This window comes from Batrachochytrium dendrobatidis (assembly GCF_000203795.2).
Source record: "Batrachochytrium dendrobatidis JAM81 unplaced genomic scaffold BATDEscaffold_13, whole genome shotgun sequence".
In the NCBI taxonomy this organism is placed as follows: domain Eukaryota; kingdom Fungi; phylum Chytridiomycota; class Chytridiomycetes; order Rhizophydiales; genus Batrachochytrium; species Batrachochytrium dendrobatidis.
In genome coordinates, this window is record NW_006281111.1 from 85,422 (window position 1) to 98,222 (window position 12,801).

At 42.1% G+C, this 12,801-nt stretch overlaps 7 protein-coding genes across 7 annotated transcripts in view; 4 read left to right on the forward strand and 3 right to left on the reverse strand.

The window, feature by feature from the left end:
- Positions 1–191: 191 nt before the first annotated feature.
- On the reverse strand, positions 192–1,979 carry BATDEDRAFT_1846 (Golgi transport complex subunit COG8; the record flags this gene model as incomplete). Its single annotated transcript, XM_006681510.1, has 4 exons — positions 192–505; positions 596–896; positions 1,137–1,228; positions 1,319–1,979. Coding segments are annotated over 4 exons (1,368 nt in total), but the record flags the coding sequence as incomplete, so codon positions are not given.
- Positions 1,980–2,695: 716 nt separating this feature from the next.
- On the reverse strand, positions 2,696–3,005 carry BATDEDRAFT_37362 (uncharacterized protein). The gene has a single exon (XM_006681671.1). It carries the CDS (start codon positions 2,919–2,921, stop codon positions 2,718–2,720), a length of 204 nt encoding a protein of 67 aa, XP_006681734.1. The 5' UTR covers positions 2,922–3,005; the 3' UTR covers positions 2,696–2,717.
- Positions 3,006–3,805: 800 nt separating this feature from the next.
- BATDEDRAFT_27314 (uncharacterized protein) lies at positions 3,806–5,901 on the forward strand (the record flags this gene model as incomplete). Its single annotated transcript, XM_006681586.1, has 3 exons — positions 3,806–5,222; positions 5,295–5,446; positions 5,527–5,901. The coding sequence occupies 3 exons, from the start codon at positions 3,806–3,808 to the stop codon at positions 5,899–5,901; spliced, it is 1,944 nt and encodes a 647-aa protein (XP_006681649.1).
- Positions 5,902–6,067: 166 nt separating this feature from the next.
- BATDEDRAFT_35895 (uncharacterized protein) lies at positions 6,068–7,381 on the forward strand. Its single transcript, XM_006681647.1, has 2 exons — positions 6,068–6,302; positions 6,556–7,381. The coding sequence occupies exons 1-2, from the start codon at positions 6,139–6,141 to the stop codon at positions 7,334–7,336; spliced, it is 945 nt and encodes a 314-aa protein (XP_006681710.1). The 5' UTR covers positions 6,068–6,138; the 3' UTR covers positions 7,337–7,381.
- Positions 7,382–9,215: 1,834 nt separating this feature from the next.
- On the reverse strand, positions 9,216–9,989 carry BATDEDRAFT_37364 (uncharacterized protein). The gene has a single exon (XM_006681672.1). The coding sequence runs from the start codon at positions 9,952–9,954 to the stop codon at positions 9,649–9,651; it is 306 nt and encodes a 101-aa protein (XP_006681735.1). The 5' UTR covers positions 9,955–9,989; the 3' UTR covers positions 9,216–9,648.
- Positions 9,990–10,044: 55 nt separating this feature from the next.
- Positions 10,045–11,118, forward strand: BATDEDRAFT_37365 (uncharacterized protein). Its single transcript, XM_006681673.1, has one exon. It carries the CDS (start codon positions 10,079–10,081, stop codon positions 11,078–11,080), a length of 1,002 nt encoding a protein of 333 aa, XP_006681736.1. The 5' UTR covers positions 10,045–10,078; the 3' UTR covers positions 11,081–11,118.
- Positions 11,119–11,565: 447 nt separating this feature from the next.
- The window catches only part of BATDEDRAFT_35897 (uncharacterized protein), a gene marked incomplete at both ends in the record, with an annotated part of 1,662 nt that continues 426 nt past the window's right edge, over positions 11,566–12,801 (forward strand). The window contains one exon of the mRNA XM_006681648.1: positions 11,566–12,739. Within this exon, the coding sequence (XP_006681711.1) occupies positions 11,566–12,739 (1,174 nt within the window). The remainder of the gene's footprint in view (positions 12,740–12,801) is intronic.

The following is a 12,801-nucleotide window of genomic DNA, read 5'->3' on the forward strand; positions in this document are numbered from 1 at the left end:
GGACGAGGCGTCAATGAGGCGTCATTGGATGGTTCCATGGGAGTGGCAGTCATGTTGGAAACTCGACGACGAGATGTATTGGCCCAGGTTTCGACACGATCACATATTTTGTGACAATCGATACGATAGTTGTCAGAACTAGAGTCAATCAATCCACCATACACACCCTCTTTAAATGCATGAACAACAGTTGGAACGAGTATATCTACAAAAGCTCGACAAAAGTCTTCCAATTCTGTACGTCGCGTGTCGGACCAAAGCTGCCAATCAGATGAAGCAAGATCCGCTGTAGTTTCAGATACAAGAGTCAAGGAGGTAACAATGAATGAAGAGATGGTGGGAATAAGAGACAGACACGGAAGTAGACGAAGTTGGTTGAAAGAGGCCAAAAACGTATTGAGAAGTGTGCCCAATGGTGGATAGGATAGCAAAGCCAATGGCGGTTGATGAGTACTGCTTGCTCCAGCATTACCAGAAGAATGCCTTCCACTTCCCAAATTACTTACTACGCTTGATCTTAGCGAGTCGGGTAGAGATGTATGAGAAGTTGCAGTGTTTGAACGACTACCGCCCATAATGCTGACAGCGTAAAGACCTGTAAGACGAGTTTTTACCGCCCATGCCACAAATGTATCGACACCGTGAGCCATTTGAGTGGTTACAATGCGTTCCACAGCAAGTTCAAACACACCCGATACAGCTTGACGGAAATCAATACCAACCCTGCCTAGTGACATGCCATAGTACATGGTCTGAGTAAGAATAGAATTGACAGCAGATACATCATCAATCGGAGGAGCAGCAGCAAGTGCAGGTGGCATGGCGTATTTATTCATCGGAGCGCCAATGTTGTTTTTTATAAATGAATCTGCAGTCTGATTGCTATGAAGCAATGTCTGAGTAGAATCTTGGGGAGTCGATGGTAATTCATACAAGTCCAACAGATGAACACGTAGCACACTGAGAAAATTGTTTACTACATGAGTAACGTATGATGCAAGGATGGACTGGGATGTAAAACTTGACGAAGTTTCGTATACATGGGACGAAGAAGAAATGTGCTCGAATGACGATCCAAACCCAGAACCAAGTATTGGAAATGTAGTAGAATGAGAATTTGCCAAAGGAGAAAGCACTGTTTGTGAGTCAAAGAACATTGCCTTGTACTGAGTGACAATATCAAAAAACAGCTCGCGAGAGATCTCAATATAGCGCTTGAGATACTCGACTCTAGACTGATGCCATGTGTCAGGTTTCTTTTGTTCATCCTTTTCAGCAGTAGACCCAGTAGTGCTGTTACGTATAGGTAAAGAAACACCATGAGCAACCCTGCCATCGATGGCTGCAAGACGAGTTGACATGTACAGATCGCGTTGCTGTAAAAACACAAGACGCAATTCTGACTCAGCCAATGCACCCATACGACGCAGATAACCAATGACTCGAATACATAGAGGAAGCTTGATGTTGCCTCGAAGTAGTAAAATCAGCTGGCTAAGCATCATTTCGGCAGACACATCGACTTGCTGGGCAATGCGAGTCACGATTGGAAGGTTTGGATATCTGGATGGTAAACGTTGCACATGTACACGTAAACTCATGGCTTCTTCATAATATCCTCCACGAATAAAGGTATTGAAGAGTTTGGGAATATCCAGAATTTCAATCAAACAGTCATGTTGAGCGAGTATGAGCAATAAAGTACGATGCTTTTCAGAAATGCCAGTAGAGCTCACAGACAATGCACTAATGGACTCTTTTAAAGAAGATATTGCGCAAGTTAGTTTTGGGATTTCTGTAGATATGCTGGAGAGTTCCTTTCTAATATCATTGCAAGACTCGTGAGCACGAAGGAATGATCTGTACTCGTTGAATGCCACAGCAGAAAGTTGCCTAGATAGCCTGGTTTGTTCGGCAGATAAATGCTCAGGTTCTTTTTTCACAGCATCTAAAGAGCTGGTGGTAAGATGATCGAAATATGCCACGAGCTCTGGATTTGCATCGAACATGGACTGAGAGATTTGACTGGTGGCAGGCTGCAGCATGGACGACATTACATCAGAACTAGACTGTTGCTGATTCAATGGCTGACTAATACTAAATCTACGCTGATGACGTTCTGTTTGATGAGCGAGTTTATGCGGATCTAATTGAACAGACAAGGATGGTCTATGATGGGCAGTAGTTTTTGTAGCAACTGAAGCATGATTCTCAAAATCAGACGAATGCTGAGTATTGGCAGTGGATATAGAGTGAGCCAAGTTGGAATATGATTTGCCGAGCCTTTTTATATGTGATGGAATATCAGACGATGATGGATTAACAGGGATAGAATGACGAAGTAGTACTTGAATAAGCGGTGCATATGATTTAGTAGCAGAATCTGATGGCAGATGAATAATATTCGACATGTTATTCGGCAACTGAATGGCTGTTGAGAGTCGATACAATTATCACAGATTTTGGGTTGAAATCAATTCGAGTTTGACAACGTATTTATCAATGAATACGTTCAAGCTGTTATTAGAATGAAGAGTTTATTTGAAGAGTTGGAATAATGTTGAGCAACCATCAATACTCTGAATTGTGTACTGATACAGATGTAGATGCAAGTGCAACTTGAGAGAATTCATCGTAATATCTACTCAATTCAGACAAGAAACTTGAATAGTTTATTATTCAAACCCAATCTACATTCATAAACATAATTCATCAGTTTATTCCTTTTTGGGCTTCTTTGCAGATTTAGCAGCAGCTTTAGCTTTCTCTAATTCCTCCTCGTCAGCCTCGACCATGGATACTTGAACCAAAGCAGTTATAGCCAAAAGAGCCAGTACTCCAGCATGAAGCATTGACACTTGATACAGCGACATGGTTTGCACCTCGGGTTTCATATAGGACTTGGATCTAAAGGAGTTCATAATAGGACGAGCATAAAAGATTTCGATTACGGCAGCAGCAGTAAAGGTTATAAAGGAAACGATAGAAAGAAAGCGTTTCTCAGGACGCTTGACAATTCCACCGATAAGGGAAAGGAATACAGTGACAGTTATAGCTATTAAAGCATAGTCAAAGTTGGGTGGAGCCTCAAGAAGCTGTCGATAGAATGACTAGAACATGAACAAGATTAGCATGTTGATATCATCATGACTGTTGTTACACTCGAGTTTACCTCTGCAGTAAAGCGTACAGACGAAGGAACTCTAGACTTGAGTGCAGAGAGATCTGATCCAAAGTGAGACCACCACATACTCTCAACCCTAGCCTGTAATGTGAAGTGACCAGCAAGAAACCCTAGTAGCACATTTTGAAGGATTGCCATGATGGTTGTTGAAAGAAGAGGAAAGTAAATCAACCATTTGTGGTAATCAAGAGCTGATCTCGACCATCCACTTACTAGTGATGAATGCAAGAGCGTATTGCACATCCATGACAATCCATGAGCCACTCCATGCTGTTGAATTCTTGTTTCATGTGTTGATTCTATTGACTTGTATTGGATATTACTCTTGACTTTGAGTAGATTACTCTCGACTTTGAGGATATTACTCTTGACTTTGAGTAGATTACTCCAATGCCTTCAACTACTCATTCAATCTCTAATCCGAGATCCATCGTATCCAAATCCTACTCATCTAACTTAACCTCATCAACTTCTCTTCCTGAACTGTCTACTCAACTGCCAAGATTAGGTTCTTGCTCAAGTGTATCTTACCAACCCAACCTTCCCAATCATTGGCTGTCTACTCCAGATAAAGTTTATTCCTGCAAAACAGATGATTCTAATAAACTATCCAGTTTGCACATGCTGCAGTCAGCCGACTCATTGCTACAGACTGCTCTTTCGTCAGATGACGAGGCTTTGTTATCCAAGCAAACTGAAGTGCTGGTAGATTCTGCAGAACTCGAATCGATCTATCCTCAAGAGCGTGTGTTGACTGATGCTGTTCATTCCATTGACATACAGGATGGAAATCCCTTTGCCATGACAGATCCACAATGGAGTCTAGCTTCTCATTACCATACATTTCCTGCACTTTTAGATATGACTTCCATGTCCTCGCTTGCAACTGACAATACCTATGGTGCTACTGCCACAAACACTGTTGCATCACAAGAATCGCTACCAATGAGTGCCTGTAGTCATGACATACACACCATGAACAGCGACTATCATTGCATATCGCAGACGTGTGAACTTGACCGATCGCAACATCTCATGTCTACCAATCAACAATTGATTCCATATGTCAATGGCGCAGCTTCTCTTGATCTTCAATCCACCCAGTTGTCTCAACAGTTGTCTTCCTCATCAACCCCTTTGTTACTTGAAAGCAGGCGATTACACTTGTCTAATCCCAATGCGTCCATTCCATCCTCTTATCGCGACAAAATATCGGTAATACAAGCCATATCACATGCTATTACAAACTCTATTGGAATTGGGTTTTTGATGCTACCTTATGCCTTTTCTCTTTCTGGCTGGATTGTTGGTATACTTGCAATTCTATTAACAGGAAGTCTTGTTCATTGGGTATCACAGCTGGTATCTCGCTGCGTTTTACTTTTCGATCGGCATCGTCGCTCTCCACATCAAGCCATCCGCATTCTACATACATCTTCAGAAATCTATGCCACTGAAATGTCACTTTTACTTGCTTTGAATATAAATCCATCTCATTTCAAGTTTGGTTGTATACATGTATCTACCATGGCTCCACTTGTAAAGCATATCTTGGGTCGGCCCACTTGGCTAGTATTCAACATTATGGATGGGCTGCTCAAGTTGGGGTCGTGTATACTCATGGCTGTAGTGAGCTCAATGCTTATACTTGAAACTTGCTCTCATCCACTTTCAAAACTCCACACAGATCCAGAATCTGTATGTTGGATTCAAATTCCATTCATGATGACACCCATCTCTATTGATCAGACTTGGTCAAAATTTATGCTATCCATTCTTGTGTTTCCCCTGTTGCTAATGCCGTTTCATCGTTTACGCATGTTTACCTCTATAATCGGAATGGTGTCTATTACCATTGCATTTATGTGTGTTATCAGTGGTATGATTTACTGCATCATCAATGAGATTGAACAGGGTAATAGCATGAACAAGGTGATGGATGATGCATTCCAAAGAGTATTGGATCAAACTACAATCTGGCCTACCAATCTATCCAATGTAATGCAATCCACACTCATAATCCTGCTATCTTTTATGAGTAAGCGGTCATTCTGGTTTGTTTATGCACTGGTTAAAATGTATTACTAAACATGGTTGAAATACTTTATAGCTCATGATATTTACCCTGATCTACAAAGAGAGATGCATACACCCATACGATTTAAGCGCGTAGTTTCTATTTCTGTTCAAAGTGTGATGGTTATGGATCTTGTCTTTGCAGTGAGCGGATATGCGTTTTATGGAAACAAGTCAATGAAACTGGTATGTATACAATAGAGTGTATCTTGAACCACAATCCACACACATGTCAAGCAGAATATTAACAGTATAAACCATTCAAGGTAACGGGGAATTTTATCCAAGAACTTGGTGGACATACCTATATCATGTCGATTGCGATAGTGATGTTGGCAATCAATGTGATGTGCAGATATGCGATGGGTACACACTCGGTATGCACGTGGATTGAGACTGTGATGGCAACAAGACGAAACCGTCATGAGTCACATGAAAATAGAAATTCATATGAAGATCAAGAATGTAGGCATCAGTGCCATGCCGGTGTGCGTGGTAGTATTTTGATTGGAATGACGTGTCTTGTTGCACTTGGATTGGATATCCAATGGATAGTGACAAGTGTGTCGACACTTGGATTAGGAGTAGGCATTGTAATACCCATAATGTGCTATGTACGACTATTCTGCTTAATTCCATGAACCAATAAAGTGGATAGAATCGTATATTAATGCTCAGATCTAACCAGTGAATTACATCAACTAAAGCTTTGGTGCAATTTTCTTTGTCACACCGAAATATTTGTCAAGGTAAGCAGGAATGGTTTGATGATGGATTCGAGTCTAACTAACTAGTGTCTCTTGGCTACAAGACTTTTTTTCTAGTCCTTTACTGGTGCACCCATTCTGTCCTCGCTTCATTGACCAACATATAACAATATGACTACTGTTGATGCCCCTGTTGTTGCCCCTGTTGCTGCTGCTAACCCTCCCACTGCTTCTGTTGGTGAGAAGGACTTGTATGTCAAGGTGTTTGTTGGAAACCTGCCCTATCGTATCAATACCACTGCCCTCAAAGACTTTTTTGCTGATGCTGGCACTGTGTAAGTCTTGTTGGTTGTCTCCCTAATCGTATTTTTGTATTGCATTACTGTTGTGTTCATCTGCTGCTTGTCTATCCCATCATGTGTTGGTCTAGACAGCCAATCCATATAGGATGTTTAGATCAGTGTTCAATCTACTCTTCTCACTGGTTGTCTAGACTGAATTTGAATTATTTGATCATCTATAAATCTCATACTCATTACTATTCCCTTTTTGATGTCTTGTTCCATTCTGGGCTCAACTTTTTACCAGTGTTGATACCCAGCTGATTCGCAAACAAGGCCGTTCGATGGGATTCGGGTTTGTGTCGTTCAAGACAACAGCCGAGGCTACAACTGCTGTTGATCTGTTCCATCAAAAGGAGTTTGATGGTCGTGCCATCAACGTTGAGATTGCTCAATCCAAACCTCATGTTCCTGCTGCTGAAGGTGGAATCGAGACATCTCGTCCTCGCGTTCGTAAACCCAAGTCGGGTGAAGAGGCTGTCAAGACTGAAGATGGACATGCCAAGACTGCTATCGCTCCAGCTGCGGGTTCAGGATTGGTTGATGGGGATGCTATCAAACCCAAGCGTATTCGCAAACCCAAGTCTGCCAAAGCATCTGGCCATGATGAAAGAAAACCTGTTGTAGAGGGTGAACATGCAAAGTCTGCAGATGAAGAGTCTAAACCAGCAGCATCAGCCAAACGTGCTCCTCGTCCTCCACGTCCTCCTCGTATACGTGAAGGAGAGCCTAGCAAAACTACCATCTTTATTGGCAACCTTCCATTCAAGGTATCGTCCGATGATATTCTGGTTATTTTCAAAGACTACAAGGTCAAGAGTGCGCATGTTGTGATGACCAAGTTTGGACGTAGCAAGGGATATGGGTTTATGGAGATGGAGTCGGCATCAGAGCAAGAACGAGTATTGGCTGATGTGAGTGATGTCAAGGTTGAGGATCGTACTCTAATTGTTCGTGCAGCCTATTCTGTTCCAGCAGCTCCAGAAGGCGACAATGAAGCAGTGCCAGTTCATGCAGATGATGCTTAAGATGACTAAAGTAAATCTATATATAAAATAGGGTTTTGAATTGTGAATATCAGATTTGGATGGGTGATGAGTTCCCATGCTTTGAGTCCAAGCAAATAGCGGCGTTGTAAGTCACGTGTACAAGAGGCGTACTGAACGAGTTTAAAGTACTCCAACGTACCGAGAGCAACCATGCCGAACATTCACTCCAAGAGAAGGATTTCATCAATGAAGCAAGACCATGCCATGATGTATAATCCTCACTTGATTCCAAACTCACTTGAACCCTCTCATAACGTATGCACTTCCAACGTCAGTATTCCTCTTCAGTCCAACTTTGAAAACTCGTTCAAGGACAACTCAAAACACGAACCCGTTTCGAGCATCGACTCGTCTATATTGCCATCATCACATATGCATCATAAACTAGAACTAAAAGCCTATCCTACCCATTCATCGTTGATTTCTACTGTTGTTGCTGCTGCGTACAATTCTATTCATGTTCCCATTCTCTTGGTATACCGTCATCAAACTTCAACTGAAACTACTGCCATATTCTCCAATTCTTGTTTTAACTCTTCATTTGGATCTACTTGCAATGGCATACCCAGAACTACTTCAATCCCACTCACACTGCCATTGAATGCATCGACTCTCCTTCCATCTATAAATCTCATCCTTACCATGAGTGGTCTGCTTCACGACAATTCTGATTCAGAAGACTCGTCTGATGATGCAACCGATCACAATGAAGATCAAATATCAACCACTAACCCTATTCAACCCACTTGTAGCTTATCTTCCCAACCACCACGACCTTCATTGCAAGCACATCCATTAAAACATACATTGCATATGCCCAATGGATCAACTCATCCCGTTCGTATTCACACTGCATCACTGGATTCATCTATACTTTCCACACCCCTGCTTCCCAAAGGTGGTCAGGTGTTTGTCTTTACTCTCAAACCAAACACCTTTAAAACTGATCGTAGACGATCTAGTGAACTGGAAAATGGCTTGAATCTCACCAGAGATATTGCGCATGCAAGCAAAGAAACCATCGCATGCTCTATCAAAGAGTCTGACTTGTATCGAACTGCCTCTACTCCACCATCAAGATATCGCACTGAGTTTGAAGGTAGTTTTTCTTGCTTGAATCCTGTCATTCAAACTCTATACTGATAATACTATTAGAAATTGAACAGCTTGGACGTGGCGGATTTGGTGTCGTGTATCGAGCACGCAATCTTTTGGATGGCCAAGAATACGCCATTAAAAAAGGTACTTTGTTGCTTATACAATGTAATACTTGAACCCTGCTTGGACTCATGTGTTTTTGTAGTCAAACTCAATTGTCCACCAGAAGCATTGCAAAACTTGACACACTCGTCTGCTCTTTTTGATCGAGATCGAGCATCTGCATCTGCATCCTTGCTCTCTTTGCGAAACTCTTCTCCATCCTTGTCAGGGTCAACTACTTCTACATCTGTTTCTCCTATTCCATTAGCTTTTGCTTCTTCGTTTGGCAGTGGGCATACGCGCAGACTTTCTCAGGCTGATGATAGGCTTTTACGGGAAGTAAAAACATTTGCCATGCTATCCAATCATCCCAATGTAGTCAGATACTACAATGCTTGGATTGAAGCTCCTGAAAAACCCTTGACTAGCAATCTGAAAAACAGTTCCCACTCTTTACGTGGCTTGTTCCCACCCTCGCGATCATCCAGGTCCTCAATTAGTCTATCTGACGTTAGTTTTGACTACGGATCCGAAGCAGGTCTTGAGTCTGACTTGACAGAAGGTGAAGATTCAGAATCCATTTCAGAATGTGATGATCATGATGAAGACCATGATCATTTTCAAGAAGCTGGGCTGGATGAAGATTCACTGCGTCCAAATTCTTTACATACCCATAACTCCACCCTTTATATTCAAATGCAACTCTATGCATGTCAAGATCTCCGTGTATGGATCAAATCTCGTCGTACAGTGGATCGTGCTCACAATATGCTGATTTTTGCTCAACTTGTGAGTGGATTGGTTCATATTCACGGACAAAATATCATCCACAGGGATGTTAAGCCAGAAAATATCTTTCTCAAAGGGTCTCATGTTTATCTTGGCGACTTTGGGCTGGCTAAAAGTGTGTCGGACCACATCATCATAATGGGCGAACCCAATAACAACGGACAACCGCTGCATGCTTCAAAGTATTTCTCAAATGATATCTCCTCTTGTGACGTGATTGAATCTAGCACAAGCCATGGAACGTATTTTTACACGGCGCCTGAGATTCTCGAAGAGCAGCTTTGCACAACCAAATCTGATATCTACTCTCTTGGCGTTATTCTCCTTGAGCTTGTATGTGTTTTTGACACGGCTATGGAGCGAGTGGTTGTATTGGATACACTCAAGCGAGATGGATCTATTCCTGAAAAAGTTTTGGAAATGTATCCTGAAGAGTGTGATCTGATTCGGATGCTTGTTTCTGGAGATCCTGCTGCACGACCTACTGCTGCCGAGATTCTTGTTTCCGATTTTTTCCGATTCGAATTTTGTCGAAGTAATTCATTATCCATATGCAATAATGGAGCACCCTGTGATACCGATACGGATCCATTGAATATGTTTTCCATGTCACCTTGGTCATCTCCTGGGCATACACCATCAGCGTTCCATTTTAAACAAACTCCAACTCAACCCTGGCTGTCGTCTAATTCTGCTTCAGGCAATCTAGCCATTCCAGGAGAACAATGCAGCATGAATCAGTCTCCAGGTGGATATTTCAATCGGCGTATGTCGCAAGACAGTGGATTTTTCTCTAGTGTGCGTACCTCTTTTTCAACCTCGTCCGTAAATACGTCGCAACAATTTGGTGGATCGATACCTCGAAAAGGACTGCATAGCAGAGTAGTATCTCAGCCTGGAGAAATTGTGTTAAGACCACTGGGTGGTTTACCTGTTCCGCCTACCTATTCTCACCCACTGACACTTTGTAACAATGGTGATGCAGGAAAAGATCCTTTACGAGACTTTAGGTTTCCTGCTGTCGGCAACACTGTTGCTCGACCGGCTCAAGCCAATGCTCCTGATATATCACAGTGGGTGTTTCCTGTATCCGAAAACAAAAATCTAGTCCATGATTCAAGCAATCCAAATCATACGATTGTACAGACATCAGACATTAGTGACGAAGGGAAAAAACCAGCCTTGTCTATCCCGCTTCCACCATTGGTGCTGTCACCCTCTATCCCACTTGAACTAAACGATCGAGCTGCAGTTGCAGCAGAAAACGATGAGACTGAATCTTGCTCCCCAATGATTGCTCATCCACCTTTACAACGTCCTCGATGTCATTCGATGCTTTGTTCGCCGCGGTACTCTTTACCCTATACCCTCACCTCGGCACCCTCAGCACCATTGATGCAGAGTCATTGTCCACCCATTCTTCCAAACCCAGCTCAGTCTGACCGCGATGAATTTGTTTCAGACACGTTGAATGGCGTGGCTCCTTCAATAGGAGATCCATCCACATCACCACAACTAAAACTCACAATCAAACCTCAAAACATACCCTGTGGACCTCTTTCCGCGCCTTATGCCATGGGAGCACATCCATATGGTTGTGAACCTGAGCAAGGTGATACCACAAAACAAATCGAAGTTGAGCGAAGAATATGGATGCTTGAACGAGACAAGGCAGTTCTCGAAGCAAGATTAAGAGCCATGGAAATCCATTCAGCGTTTTTGGAAAGCCTCTAAATTTTATTCCAATAAACCCATTCATACTACATACTTTTAATCATCCGATTGATATCCCCACAATCAAATACTTGACATCTAACCACCATTGTTTATATCACATTTACTAGAATGGTTCGAGTTTATTAGATGTTTTATGGTGATTGACATGAAAACAACTTTGAAACTGTAATCTTGGTCTTGAACGCGAACGAGTGACACTACAAAGAATAGAATCTGTAAAGTTGGACTGTACTACATGAATCCAGTTATAACCTCGTCATCTACAATGTAAAACCATGCTAAACAAGAACCAACCCATAATTCGTACCGTATCATAAAATGAACAATGCAAACAACGCACATCTCAACATGAAAGCGCACGACCCTTTCTTGTTGGTTTCAAAGCACAACAAGACTGTACGATCATGAACCATTTTATTGAATACAAGTGCGGCATAAAGATCATTTTTTGATAAGCAATAATCAGAATCTGACGATTTCGAATGGATCAAGTTGCTCATGATGAGAATGCATTGTTTTATGACAGTCAACAGGATACAGTTTCTTCTCTTTTTCATTCGAGAATGGTGAATGGTGCTACGGAGAGTGAGAAGGGTCGACAAGTATCTGTACACGATGAGACTCTAATCGATGAAACGGGTGTACTTCATACTACTGCTCATGATGGTAGTATTCAACATGCTAGACGAAGACCTCAACCATTGAATATCAGTAAAACTAGAAGGTCAAGCGATGGTCATTCAACCGTCTCGACATCAAACGACAAGCTTACTACTGGTACAACAGCAGCACATTCTGTAGCCAACATGGGACTTGCATTGTATGAGAATGCAGTTCATGCACTCACGACTACTTCTTTTACTGGACTAGATGAAGAGTTGATGTCTTCGCCAAGGATTCTTCGAGAGCGACGTATTATGGAATATAACGTTTCTGAACCAGATAAAAGTATCAATGATTCCATCTCACCAGTATCAAACTCGAAGCATATAAACGAGAGCAAGTATCGATTATCTCCGCCATCTCTTATACCGGTCATGATGCAACCATCATGTGTTGCAAAGGATGAGCTATTGGCTTCAGATTTGATGAATCGGCACGATATGATGGCTGATCATGACAATGACACACCCCATCGTGATGCATCTCAAGACACTCTACTTTCACCACCTTGCTTGTCTTCACCTCACTTGATTGATCATAACCGAGTGCATGCATCATGGACCGACTATGATGTATACGCTGCCAATCCAACCACAAATTGCATCAATCAATACTGTGTTCATGCCCGACATATGCCATCATGGTATAATGATAACGCATTTATATACTTGGGATATAGAAGAATTACCAATTCTTATGCAGGATGCCTCAAGAGTTTATTCTACTTGCATAACGAAACAGGCAATGTGTACACGCACCTGATTGGAGTCGTGTTGTTTTTTGTAGTGGTTGTCATTGGAATTGTGAATGGGATCAACGTATCGTCATGGAATCAAATCACAGAGAATGACCTTCACAAGTCGGATGGTTTGGAACCCAACGTATTGATACCCCACACGGTGGATCTTCTTTTAGGAACGTCGCGTCCATCACAGCAATGGCTTTGGAAAGATGCCATGGTGTTTGGTGTTTTTTATGCTGGTGCCATCACATGTCTTGCGCTCTCCACTATCTATCACCTGTGCTGTTGCCATTCTCGTTTGGTATTAGTAATG

Coding starts and splice junctions, on each gene's coding strand:
- BATDEDRAFT_37362 (XM_006681671.1), bottom strand. CDS start 2,921: ATGAACTCCTTTAGATCCAAGTCCTATATGAAACCCGAGGTGCAAACC.
- BATDEDRAFT_35895 (XM_006681647.1), top strand. CDS start 6,139: ATGACTACTGTTGATGCCCCTGTTGTTGCCCCTGTTGCTGCTGCTAAC. Junction 6,303..6,555: donor TTTGCTGATGCTGGCACTGT/GTAAGTCTTGTT, acceptor ACTTTTTACCAG/TGTTGATACCCAGCTGATTC.
- BATDEDRAFT_37364 (XM_006681672.1), bottom strand. CDS start 9,954: ATGGAAAACATATTCAATGGATCCGTATCGGTATCACAGGGTGCTCCA.
- BATDEDRAFT_37365 (XM_006681673.1), top strand. CDS start 10,079: ATGAATCAGTCTCCAGGTGGATATTTCAATCGGCGTATGTCGCAAGAC.